Genomic DNA, 13,979 nt, shown 5'->3' on the forward strand with positions numbered 1-13,979 from the left:
TTATTTGGGTATTCAGTTCTTAATTTTTTCACATGAATTACTTTTTTTATATTGAATTTGGTATGTGATAGAATGAATTTGGTATGAGATATATAGTGTAAACATAGTTATAAAGACATCAAAGTTATTTAGATTTGTCTTTTAATTTTTTGTAAATTGGACATTGAAGTTTCCCGTTATTTGACTGATATGCAAAGTAATTAACAAGTACAAATACCTTCACTTACAATTTTTTGTTAAATTGGGCTATAATCAGTACATACATATACAGAACTGATCTTTGACATATGAGGTGTCTAAATATAAAGTAAGAGGTTCAAAGTTTTGAAATACAATAGAACTTAGAATAAAATAATGTACTTTACTTTTACTCTTGATGTAAAATAATCTTCAACCTATTTGTAATAAAATGTCACCTTCCAAATTTGCACCACTCAATCAAGCTCAACCCAACGGTTTATCCCTTTACTGAATTCAATTCTGCATAAACACAACAAACCTCATTATATCACTTATGTATAAGACTTATAACTATAACACATGGAAATAGATACATAGTATCATAGTAGGTTGCAAAAAGCTTTACTTGGAGCAATTCATGTAATTAGAAATGGGGAATGTAACCGGTGTGTGACACTTCTCCGGGAGATCTTCGACGCGAGAGACATCGAATCGAATGTCCGCGCCCATTGCCAAGGTCTCAATACATTGACAAATAGCTTCTGCTTCTGTATATTGCATTGCATCACTGCTAAGTTCAGCTATTGATTTACAGCAATATGGTATAGGGTCAGATTCATAACCTGCAAGGTACCTAAGGCACGTGGCAAAATCCCAGTACACTTTATCACAAAGTGTTGATGAATTTGGAGACATTTCTGATCTGCATATCAGCAGAAATAGAGTTAGAAAAGCTAGAACGCGAGCCATTGCCATTATTGATTTGCTAGTTTAATATATGAGTAACAAAAGTTATATGTGTGCATATAAATATATGCTTTATCTTAATTAAGCACGTAATGTAGTTAATATTTTCTCTGTAGCACATGAGTATCATGATCCATGAATTAGGGGAAGTTGTTAATAATTTAACACGAAAAAACTTCCAAGTTCACTGTAAATGTGTTATAGTTGGAAACTTGGGAGGAACTAATTGATACATATCCAAATGAAAGCAAGTTTATAATCAATGGAGTAGGTATCTTTATACTAAAATTTGGCTTATAGTAAAATTTGTGAAATCTCATGTTTTTTTCTTTTCTATCATATATTTTAGGTTAAATAAATGTGGAGGTCCCTAAACTATTTGGGGATGTTTAAGTAGGTCCTTGAACTTTAAAAAGTCGCAATAATGTAATTGGGTCCCTATGGGTATCTCCTAGTGTAATATATATTGTCAAATTTAACAAATATTCTAATATGCCATCCATTATGCCATGATAGGCATGATATGAACTAATGTGAAGGACAATAAAGTGAATCAGACAAGTGCACTACATTGAATCAATATGTAGCACAGTGAAGTGAACTAGCAAAAATGCAATGTAGTGAAATGACCTCTTTGAACCTATAGGATGACATGTTAGAATATCCCATTACATTTAGTGATAATATTACAGGTCAGTTATGGAGAACTAATAATTGGGAAAAAATAAAGTTAGGGACCAAAGTGCAAAAACCGATTTTTGTACTCGATTATATATATCTTTTAAATTTAGTGTTAATTAGAACATTACCAAATAGTTTAGAGACCAATTGATTAGTTTAATATATTTTTAAACATAGCAAATTATGGGATTCTTATTAGAACATCAATTACAAGTAACAATGTATAATTTCATACTTGAATCTTATTTAAATGGTAGATGAAGTATCTTTGTTGACAGCTGAGTCTTCAATTCCCCTCCATAACCTAAGTTGAGTGGAACTTATAATGAAATAAAGGAGATGGAGAATGGATTGATGGACCTAGCCTATATATATAATAGTCAAACTCTCAATGACTCATTTAGATTCTCGAACTTTGAAGGTGGTTAATTTCGACAGACTTTAATCAATCTAAAATATAATTGATCAATTTGGAGTGATGACCAATTATAAAATAAATATAAGGTTACTAAATTCATATTTAATAAATTAAGTTGGAGATGGGTCAAAACCATCTAATTATCAACTCCTACGGTCAAAGAATCTAATTATCGACTCTTATAGTCAAAGAATCCGAATGTTGCTCCATTTACTCTTGTATTCTCCTATGTTCTTTATTTTGTCACAGTCATTTTTCTTGCTAGAAAAACAATCACTTTTCTCTCATCCTACCCTCAATTTCTCTCACATTTGGTATCGTAAATCAAATTTTATGACGTCTATTGAGTATATCTTATTCAATGCCGAAATGATCATATATTGAGTTTGTATTAGGGTTTGTTGTGAAAATGGTAGGAGCCAATGAATAAGAGAGATCTTTTTTATGAACAAGAATGAATAAGAAAATATTATTGAATTGAAAATTGGGTTACAAGGAATAAGAGAATCACTATTTATATACTACAATGCCTAACTAAAAACTAACTAGTTAATCGTTTAATTAAACTCTTAACCGATTAACGAAAACAATATTACAACTAACAAACTGAAATCAACTAACAACTTTAATATCCCCTCAAGCTGGAACGTGTCAAGCATCCCAAGCTTGAAATGAGTGTGATAAACACCACACATACTCTAAAACCTCCTCTTGCCGGTGAGCGAATCTTCGTCTCTCAGTCTTGAAATCTGAACGTGAAGCAATACTGACGCTTAACCACCATTTAGCAGAAGCAATTTCATCCAACGCTTAACCATTTTTTTGACAGAAGCAAACCAATCATAATGGATGAAAGAGAGAAATGAGATGAACATTAATCTTGATCCTTATATGTTGCTTCAATGAGGAAAAAATTACACACTATAATGTTGTGTGTTTTAACGAGAGAAGGGTAAAGAAACTAGAGTATAAAGAAATGAGAAATAAGATAATTGGGGTTTAAAAGGATGAATAATAAGAAAAGAAAGTAATATTTTTATTGATTGAAAATGAATGGATTGAATGAATCAGGATTGTATGTCATTAGCAAGATAAAGAAAGTCCTCCATTACTTGTACATTGAGATCCTTTAGAATTGTGATGTAGAGAGAACAAAAGATAAGAAAGGGTCAGAGAACATGAGCAACATGACATGCTTAACACATAAATGAATCAATCATTCCAAATTTTGGGAAGCATTCCAAATTTTAGGACTATGATATGTAGAACGCTCCTCATCATATGCCTGGTGATTGGGAAGCAAACCAAAATTTGCATTTCTGTAAAGGTGTGAATACAAAGCAATAATTCCACCTTCACTATTATCATTTGCATTCAACGTTATAATGGCATATGAAAAATTACACAAACTCCAAAAAATCAACGAAAATGCACCAAATATTGCATCATCATTTTGAACATGTTGCAATCTTCAAGATTTCCCACATTCATCTGCGAACCTCTAAGCTCATCAACCTTAGATCTATCTTCTTCAAATTTATCTTTCTGGGGCTTAAGCCGTTCTTGATTCTTGCAACTAACTCTTCTTCCATCAAAATGAAGAAATTGGGGTTGACCGGAAATTTAGAATGAATCATATGCCAAAGAAAAGAAAGTATAAGAAGAAAGGTTGATGCTAATGGAGAAAGAATTGATGATGGTTGGTGGTGAAGAGTGTAAAAGTTGAGCTACGAATGTGAGTGATGATTCTTTGTTGAATTTTGAAATAGAAGGAAGATAAGTAGAAGCGGCATAATTATTGCTCGCTCTAATACCATGTGAAAATGTTAGGAGCTATGAATAAGAGAGATCTTCTTGATGCACAAGAATGAATGAGAAAATATTATTGAATTAAAAATTGGGTTACAAGAAATAAAAGAATCAACATTTATATACTACAATGTCTACATAAAAACTAACTAGTTAATCGATTAATTAAACTCTTAATTATTAACGAAAACAATATTACAACTAACAAATTGAAATTAATTAACAACTTTAACATTTTTCTATCATTTATGGAGTTTTCTCTTCGATTGTGGTTGTGGCAACTATTCACGTTAAAAAAGGCATTGTCAAATTTGTACTTTATGTTCAGTTTTGGTCTTTCACTAATAAACTTACTTTAACCAACTTCTATTTTCGACAAAATATAAGCTTCTATTAGAAGTGCAATTTTCAATTTAATTAGGACAAAAATAAGATTCAGGAAGTCTATACACGATCAAAGGCAAGAACAAAAATTAAGAATGGAGCGATTTCATATTGTTTGAGGCAAAAGGGTGATGCTTTCATGCTGGAGAGTGACATGTGTAGGAAAACCCAAAGTAATTAATTAGCTTTGGGAGCTTGGGAGTAGGTAGGAAACGAGCCGAATTGAGTTAAACTAGAGCTCAGCTTAGTTCAGCTCAATAAGGTTTGGTTCGGCACGAAACTCGGCTCAAAACTCAATTCGGGTTCGATACAAGTTATTTTTTAGCTCCAGTTCGACTCGATTAAAGTTTGCGAACTGTTCGGCACAGTTCAAATTGGTTCATTTGGACAACTCAAATAACCATTTCATTTTTAAAAATACAACAAAATGTTATATATATATATATATAACATTGTCTATAAATATAATAATAATAATAAATATAAAAAATATTGTAAGAATCACAATAAACATAAAAATTAGTTTATATATATCGAGTCAGCTCATAAACCTGACGAATTGAACTATATCCAATTCAAGTTCGACTCGTTTATTTATCGAGCTCAATTTCTAGCTTAAATTCGACCCATTTGATTCATGAACCAAATTTATTGAGCTAAACAACGAATCGTATTTTGAACGAATACCAAGTTGATTCAGTTTGAACGAATCGTATTTTGAACGAATCATATTTTGAACGAATTGTATTTCTAGCTTATATTAACAATTGATTTATAAAGTGACATATATCAATTTCTTATAGCAGAAAAATATAACATTACTTTATCCAACAATATCTCATTAGCCCAAGTGTCTTAACAAACCCCTAAAAACAAAATAAAATTAGTATCTCACGAGAATTCTCAGGATGCTCCAAGAAACAATTGTCATCCCTCATGTGAAAATCACTTCATATTTGTTTGTTCAATTCTAATTCAAGTACCAACGGTTCCCCTTCTCTCCATTTTATACATACATATCATTAACCTTACAAACCTAAAATCTCCTTATCAGTAATGTGTTGTTTTGAATCATCATACCATTTTTGGTCGAAATAATTTAGTAAACTAACCACTCTCTAACCATACTCTAAAATAATGGATGTGTAATACTTTTTTCCCCACTTTTGCCATTTGATATTGATCTGAGCATTGTTGTGTATGATAGATATAAACATGCACATAAGGGAAGAGAAGGCAGTTAAATAGTTGAGAAGGACAATTCCTCATCTTAGATTGGTTTCTAAATTTGATCATCCTTTGATTCTTTCCGTTTCCAAAAACATGGATAGAACTTCTAAACTTAACTCAATGTTATAACCTTTTAAACAATTCACATACTCTATTGAGATGTGTATCACTTTATGTATCATTTCATTCTTATTTGTCAAAAAAATTTAAAATTAATATATTTAATTCTTGTTTTACTTTTCTAACTAATAAAAAACAAATGATATATGAAGTGATATAAACTTTGGGACATAAGTGAAACCATTAATAATAAGATCGTGCACAAAGTAATAAGCTTTCTAAAGGTACAACAAAATTGAACTCCCCAAATTAGCAAGTTATAACTTTGTCTTTGTTATCTTATCCTCACTCCTCCTTCCATTCTTTAACGATCACTGCCAGCACCTAACCCTTCCTCATGTCACTGCCAAATTGACTGCCACCTTCTCCGGCGACCATGGTGGCTACCACCCTTGTCCCCTCACCCTCACACCAGCAAGCCATCATTATTACTAACCTCCAAACATTAAGCACCATTTCCACACAACCAACCACAAACAAATAGCTCAACCACCATTTTTCTCACACAACAACCTAACTAGAATTTAAAATTTATCTAAAACTTACCCACACCACATAAAAACAACCAAAGTCTCGACTCATGCATGTGCTACCTACGGTGTGCACCTCCACATCTCAACCCAATGTCCGACGTACATCAACTAAACACGACACCCTTCTTCGGCCGACCACCCTTATTCTTCACCAAAATACTTCCTTTCAACATCTAATCGGTGTTCAAGGACTCTTGAACCCTCAGACGCCAATCCTGTGTCTGTGCAATACCTATTGTTTGTAGATGTAAATTTTTCTAAGGATGAAGTACATGGCATCTATATTCTATTTTTAGAGCCATACCAGTTTGTAATATACCTTCATTAATGTCTATTTAAAAAAACATACCCTTCTACATTAAAACATTCATTTACAACAATGAATATTATGAAATCTGCTATATATGCAGAGCACTCTGTTTACTACAATTACTGCAGTCTTGATGATAGATTTGAAACTATGCTCAAAAACATCCTTTGGTAATTGAGCAACACTGAAAATTAAATAAAGTTGAAACTGTAACTAGTATAATATAAATTGAATCTAAAGCTTACCGAAGACATCACTAAGCTTGCATAACCTTTTAGAGTTTCATATAATTTAGTATTTTGTAGACTTATTTTATGGTCTTGAGGATGCAACTAGAGAAGTGATACTTCACGCAACGGTTCCTTTTATGTACATAAAGAAGTATGAGCATCAAACATGATTATAGAGCCTCCTTGCGCCTGTATGCAAGAATCTGCATAATAGCAAGAAAATGATAAATTTTACTCGTTGCGTATAATAATATTGACGATAAGACCATCTTAATACTCACCAAATGCTCCATCTTAGATATGCATTTGGATGTAATCCCAGCTAAGGATTCATGTTCTTTCAGAATTTCCAGTTCATCTTTGCATGGATCAATAACCAACGTCGTTAGTTTATCACATATCAAGGCTGAAGTGTCATCATCTGACTTGTCAAACTTTGTACTGCTGCATCCTTTAACTGCCAATATCTCAACTTCTTCAACTGCCAAAGGTGTTTGACAAGCAACATACTATACAGAAATAATGCAAAAAAGATTAGATAATCATCTTAACACGAGAAAAGTAACATGGGTTTGTTAACAAAAGCATATTATGCAATTATTTTCATCAATAACAGAGAAAATAGTAGATCTTTGATATTAAAACAGCATGCTTTTGCTGTCTAAATGTGAACAACTTCAGGTGACAAAGGTGCAAACAACCAAGGCTAGTACTTATTTCACGATTATGGTGTAAAACAATACTAGGCATTCTGTTGGAAGCATAAATTTAAATCGAGATGACCACAGATAAAAACAAGTGATCAAAGACAGAATATCTCACTTCACAAAGGTGCTTCACAGACAAAGTTGGTCGACAGCAAAGGTATGGCTGCTGCAAAACCGGTGTACTTTGTTTGTCCAGAGAAATAAGCATGAGATGGATTTCAAACTGCAAATTAAAAAAATTGCATTGTTTTATTAAAGTAAACTAATATAAGAATAACATCTATGTTAAAGAAGCATTCAGTGGTGACATGCGTCATTTTTTTGGGGGGGAGGTGAGGGAGGATGATAACCTATACCTCATCAGTGTTCTCGTCTAAGTTTCGGAGATGATCTACCAACTTAGACACTCGAGCACTGCGAGAACTTTTGCTATTGCTACCACCACCACTGCCATACCGTGTGTGACTTCTAAAACCACCCCTTCCCCAAGTAAGCTTTCGAGGTCTTGTAACCTGCCTTGATGTTCCTTGATTTTCTCTACTTATATCCATATCACTTTCTATGCATCCACCATCAGGGCTTGCCCTCGATGATGAGGGCTGAGAAGGGCGAACTCTGGTCCATCTCTTTCGCTTACTCTGCCTAGATTCTGTACACCGCTCATCGGCAGAAGATGAGTCCTTTTCATTATTGTCATTGTCCTCGTCATTATCTTCAGACCCTTGAGTATCATTCACTTGATTCTGTCTCCTAGAATGAACATTTCGTTGATTGCGCTGTGATCTTGTCACAGATGTACCTGGTGTATCTTTACGTCTCTTTCCCATTGCTTCCGATTGTCGTTGAACTACTTTTGCAATCGAAGCTTGAATCTGTGAGAAAAGCTAACGGAAAGTGCTATTGAAATTGCCGAGATTTGACTAATGAGGTAATGTTGACTGATGACTGATAAAATTTAAAATTAATAAGAAATAAACCTGAATCTGAGCAATAAATAAATATAAATTTGATATGTACCTAGGAGTAGGAATGCCATGACAGCCATGCAGATTGTCAATGACTCAGTATGAATCAATATCAAAAGCGGTAACACTACACTAATACAATTATTGTGCACACATCTGAAAGCATGCCTAAATATGTTTGCTCATGAAATATTTACCTGCTTATTGCGGTTTTTCTCCTCTTCACGAAATTCAAGCTCCTTAAGTGGGACAGTGAGTCACTTGTTAATTTTTGTGAAATTTCTGAAAACATGGCCAAAATAAAGTAGTAACAGATCAGCTTATACCTCTTCCTCATACTTCTCAATATCTGGATATAAAGCGGCAATAAGGGCATCATAGTTCGGATCATCTCTCAAAGAACGACGGCTGGCACAATGTGTGCGGCAAGCAGGACATTCATTGTTCCTGAGATAATACATAAATGATAAGGAACTTTGTTTTCTGATAAGCCCAACAGAGGCAAGAAAAAGGGACTTGATTGCAATTGTCAGCAGAATATTATATAAATAGAAAGAAAGCCTGGAGTGGCTTCATGTGTCCTACCCTAATCGCATTGACTTGTCGATGCATTCCCTGCAAAACCGGTGCAAGCATTCCATGACAGTTCTTGTTTTCTTGATGATACCTGTTCAAGTCAAAAAATATGGTGAGTTCTTCAGCAAACAGGATATGTTCTCCATTGTTCCAGCCTCAAGTTAGTTGAAGATTTTAAAATTTCTTTTATAATGAAATCCAGAATTACCTGGCTAAACAACAATTAAGACTATATGAGCCGAAAACAAGGCGATCACATTGTGGTTGACATTTAAACACCACGTTAAGGAGATAAAATGAGTTTCCCACGTTAATTACACAAGTATGCCCCATTTATAGAAATGGGCTTGCAATTGATTTACCTTTTCAATCAATTTTGAGATTAAACCTTCAGGTTTTTTCCTTTTAAAACAAAATCTAACACAGTAATAAATAGGTCCAAGAATCGGTGTAAAAACAGCTAGGAACTCAAGGATTCACTTCGAAACTAGAGCTATTATAAGGCCAACCATTTTAACATATATATTGTGCAAAAACACAGATGACATTGTCCTAGTTGGGAAGTCCAGAGGAGGCATAAATGGTAAGCTTGGGTAAAAAGGAGGGAAGCTTTAGAATCACATGACTTTAGTTGAAGCTTAAGTAAAACAAAGTGTATGAAATACAATTTTAGTAAGACATGTGTTAGCACTGCCTTAGAAGTGATAATTGGAGATCACCTCACACACAAGTAATCAATATAGGTATCTTGCATATATCATGCCGAAGTGATGGAGGACTGTTTCAAGCTGGGTGAATGAAATGGAGGTGTGTACTAAAATATATATTTAGTGAAAACAAGACATGTCCAATAAAATTAGGAAGGATGGTAGGAACTCCTAATTAGATGAAATTAGCAGATCGATTCCAACTTAGACTAGTTCCTGTCAAGTAACAGATACATTTGATCATCACATCTAACTCACTACCTCAAAAGCTTAAGTTTCATTACACTCTCCAAAAACTGTGAAACATTCCTCTGTTGTAATATATGTACCATAAAGTTAATTTTACATCCTGGCTATCACCTCTTTTTAACTATTTCCAAATCAGATAATTCAATATTTCAGTTTCCTCCACATGATTATAAATAACAGTTAGATACTCATAAGAAAAAAGACATAAAGTGATATTCATTTCTCAAATATGTTCACATTCTGAAATATATAGCAAGTAATAGTATCAGCAACAATAGAGAATACCAAACCACTAACTATCGGTAAATGGTAATAGCATTATAATCACCTAGTCACCTACTAAAGATTAGTAACAATTCCTACAAGTATCAACAAAAATAACATATATAACACTCCATCATCTCCTCTCCTAACAAAACATAAAAACAGCATTAGCTTCGAAAACTTTTCATCACAAGTTGATCATTAAATAAACATTAACTATCTGCCATGGTACATTATTCTGCACATAGAATTGAAAGTGGCAGGAAGAACATTCTACATTACAGCTATGGGAATATTTAGACAATAGCAAAAATGAAAATCACATGCATTGAACTACCCAATTATGCCAACTAAAATGGTCAAACAAAAACATACCGAGGCAAATTGGACACTGGACATCTTTACGAACTTCCTGAAGTTCTACATACACAAACCTGCAAGGCAAAGCAAGAGCATAAGTATATATTTACATAACCTTAATAGAAAGAATAAATTAATATGGAATTTATGACATAAACTGCTTTAGAACAGCATGTGCTTTTTGCCTGCCATGCCTCAAGGCATGGAAGCACTAAAGTCTTTCGCCTTTCATAACCTTGGACAATCATTAAACAAATGCAGAGGACAAGTATGTTGTACCATTTTATGCTTTAACAATTTGGAAAAGAAATTTAACCAACATCACTGATTATAAAATACAGCATTATCAGGGAAGCAGCAATAACTATAAAATACACCTGCTCAAAATTTGAGCATTGCTACCATGCAAAATGATAGATGAAATGATTAAAAAAATAGGTTTCAAACTTTTGCAACACAACAATAAAACTAGTGGAGTTTAGATGCAACAACTTAGAACATCTTATGCAAATCGCTTGAACTCAACCGAGGTTTTAAAATTGGGTCGACAGCCGTGAATGAGGCTGCATCATTAAGGTTTTCAAAATCTCCACAACCAAATTGCAACAACAGTTGCAGCCACATTGGCCACATTTTTCTGAAATAGTCTGCAACGTAACGGTTTTGGGAGTCTCTGAAACATCAATTGCAATTTGAAACCTTGATCTCAGCCCACCCTACAAAGGCTAATATGATTTGTAACTCGTAAGTAAGTTTTAACTGCAGTATCACACAAAATAAGGAAAATAACTCATCTACCTTTCCTGAATGAGGTTCATAGATGCTGATTGATATTTAATCAAACACAATGCATGACAACAAACAACGACAAGACTAACCCTCAGACTGGGGTAATGGTTACGTAAGAGATAAGACCTTACCCAAAGTGGTGAAGCCAGGATTCGAAATCTGGACATTGCAAGTAAAGTTCGTCCACATCGGGTCACAGTTCACTTCTCCGTGACTGAGACCGACCAATGTTGGGTTTAATACATTGAACCAAGTTACAAAAAAATCTACGCCAAAATTACTTAAGTTGGTTTATGTAACTAATGGACGATTTTTAATCATAAACAATATGAAAATCAGAACATGCAAACGAACTTTGACGAATCAAAAAATGGTAGATTCAGAAAATTCAGAGACATCTGAAGTAAAATGAAACGAACAGCTAGCATAGCATAGCATCCCTTCAAAACCAGAAGCGTTTAAATTCAGAATAATCATAGAAATGACGAACTTCACACTAATCCATTGCCCCGAAACAGAGAGATAGGATCGAAACGAGAATCAAGAAAGTAACAAAGAGAAAGTAGAAGCTTTGAAGCAAGCAATGTAAGTGAGAGAGAAATAGAGAGAATGTTAATACTCGGATTTATCTTCAGAGCCAGAAGATGGGGTTTCATCAGAATCTGCAACAAGAACACGGAAAGAAGAAAACTTTATAAGATAAAGCATGGTGAAGCCGAAACAAAAAGTAACCCAGTTAAGAAAAAGCAATTGGGTAGTTAAAAAAGAGCATGAAGAAGCAAATAGAGAAAATACAATCAACCCTGTGGTTTTTCATCCTTATTATCGTTCTGGTGTTGACCTTCTTCTTCTTCTTCTTCTTCTTCTTTGTCATCTTCAGCTTCTTCACCGTCTTCATCTTCATCTTGTTCTTCTTCTCCATCACCTTGTTCTTCTGCTTCTTCTTCTCCCTCTCCCTCTTCCTGTCCCTCGTGCTCATCGTTTTCCTCGTCCTCGTATTCGTGCTGCTTAGGATGTTGTTGTTGTTGGTGCTTGAGGTGATGGTGAGGGAGCTGTGAAGAAGTGTCCACATCGTCAAGAGAGTCAGGGAAGGAGCGCTTTTGGGCAGGCATTGATGCTGAGAGAAAGAGAAAAGAGGGTTGAGTGAAGGAAAGTGGTGCTGTTGTTGAAGAAGAACAATAATGAGAGAAAAGAAATGAGATGGGGGATCTTGGCTATGGGACTTTTATTATACAGTGCTTTTTGTGTATTTTATAATAAAATATTGTTTTTGGAGTAGAGATCAACTTATTTCCTGTGTTGGCCATTAATTTTATCAATATTTAATAATTTAGATCTACTTATTAATTCAAATTATTGGTTTTCCCTAGAACTTGATGAATAGGGTGGAGAATAAGTTTAAAAAATTTACTCTTGGAATAAGTGAATATCTTCCCTTGTTTTTTAAACTACCAACATTATCTCATCACCTTTCACCTTTTGGTTAAGGAAATTTCTCTCAGGGTTCGGCCCTTCCAATAAGTGTCACTCTCAGGAATCAAACATTCGACCTTGGGATCCACTTGCGCTTTACACTACTAGACCATCGTTTTTTGGTAACAATATATTGTTTTACTATCTATATATTTATCTCAATAATAATTAATAAGTATCATATATATGTATTGTTACAGTAAACATTTATACACATTTAATATATCATTTACCATAAAGATTTATGAAGTCGACAGTACTTAAATATAGATGGTGAATGATAAAGTGACAATGCATAAAAGTCATACATTGTTAATATATACACTTTTTTATATATAATTATATTCAATGTAAAGTTTTATACATATACAATATATTCAGAATCAATAATGATTAATATTTATATGAGATATGAAGATTGAATAAATAATGATAGTGTTTAAATCTTTTACATTATCATTGCATATATTTTTCATCCTAATTAATATGTATATGATAAAAGATTACCCCTAATTTATGTTGTCTGTATATAAATATTTGTTTATTTTTATATGTAAAGATATAATATGGAAAATGGAGTAGCTATGTGTGTGTTTAGTTTTGTCTTTATACATAGGAGAAGAGAAATGACAGAAAGGAAGCACATGATGATGGAAGGGACGGAGTTCATAGTTTTTTTTTATACAATGGAATAAATAAATAAAATAAAAAAACAAGAAAAGCCTAGCTAAGGGAAAGATTATCCTGAACCATATATATCTGACAATTTGGAGGGACAGCGCTCCAAGTCCTAAGTCTATCTAGAGAGTGTGAGCCAAACCTTGCCATGAAGTTAGCCACTTGATTAGCCTCACGGACAACAAAATCAATCTCTACTATTCAATCTCAGATAACCATGACCGGACGACTGAGACAACCTTCAATATTTGTTGATGACGAATATGAATACCACTGGTAGAAGTTGGACTGCCTCAAGACAATCACTTTCCAGACAAGCCTTTTTAAAACTCAATTGCCAAGCAAGTTTCAGACCTTGTACCATAGCCAAAAGCTCAACTAAAATAGCTGATCCAACACCAAAGTTAGCTGAAAAACCCAACAACCATTTACCTGCATGGTCCCTAATAGCACCACCACTCATTACAAGAGAACTTTGAATGCAGCTACCATCAACATTAATTTTAACAGTATCAGCCTCTGGACGCTGGCAACAGATCTTCCTTTCAAAGACACCATGTTGTAAGAAT

At 33.7% G+C, this 13,979-nt stretch overlaps 1 protein-coding gene and 1 long non-coding RNA gene across 3 annotated transcripts; both read right to left on the reverse strand.

Moving 5' to 3' along the window:
* Positions 1 to 268: 268 nt before the first annotated feature.
* On the reverse strand, positions 269 to 693 carry LOC109339218. Its single transcript, XR_002106637.1, has 2 exons — positions 587 to 693; positions 269 to 480 (listed from the first exon to the last, which is right to left on the reverse strand). It is a non-coding gene; the product is annotated as an uncharacterized LOC109339218 (long non-coding RNA).
* Positions 694 to 6,471: 5,778 nt separating this feature from the next.
* Positions 6,472 to 12,468, reverse strand: LOC109339223 (putative E3 ubiquitin-protein ligase RING1a). Of its 2 annotated transcripts, none has more exons than XM_019576635.1 (10): positions 12,062 to 12,468; positions 11,879 to 11,921; positions 10,486 to 10,544; positions 8,900 to 8,981; positions 8,641 to 8,761; positions 8,512 to 8,553; positions 7,706 to 8,221; positions 7,465 to 7,572; positions 6,924 to 7,151; positions 6,472 to 6,845 (listed from the first exon to the last, which is right to left on the reverse strand). In XM_019576635.1, exons 1-10 carry the CDS (start codon positions 12,369 to 12,371, stop codon positions 6,813 to 6,815), a joined length of 1,542 nt encoding a protein of 513 aa, XP_019432180.1. In that variant the 5' UTR covers positions 12,372 to 12,468; the 3' UTR covers positions 6,472 to 6,812. The 2 variants fall into 2 exon arrangements, with proteins under 2 accessions (XP_019432180.1, XP_019432179.1); XM_019576634.1 differs by having other exon boundaries at positions 7,706 to 8,233.
* Positions 12,469 to 13,979: the final 1,511 nt, after the last annotated feature.

The sequence above is a fragment of the Lupinus angustifolius genome, unplaced genomic scaffold, assembly GCF_001865875.1.
Source record: "Lupinus angustifolius cultivar Tanjil unplaced genomic scaffold, LupAngTanjil_v1.0 Scaffold_61_1, whole genome shotgun sequence".
NCBI lineage: Eukaryota > Viridiplantae > Streptophyta > Magnoliopsida > Fabales > Fabaceae > Lupinus > Lupinus angustifolius.

Bases quoted from the DNA above. Each gene is read 5' to 3' on its own strand.
- LOC109339223 (XM_019576634.1), bottom strand. From the start codon at position 12,371: ATGCCTGCCCAAAAGCGCTCCTTCCCTGACTCTCTTGACGATGTGGAC. The intron at 10,545-11,878 runs GTATTAACATTC...TTTGCCTTGCAG, and splicing joins GGCTCTGAAGATAAATCCGA to GTTTGTGTATGTAGAACTTC. The intron at 7,152-7,464 runs GTGAGATATTCT...ATTTCTGTATAG, and splicing joins CTGTGAAGCACCTTTGTGAA to TATGTTGCTTGTCAAACACC.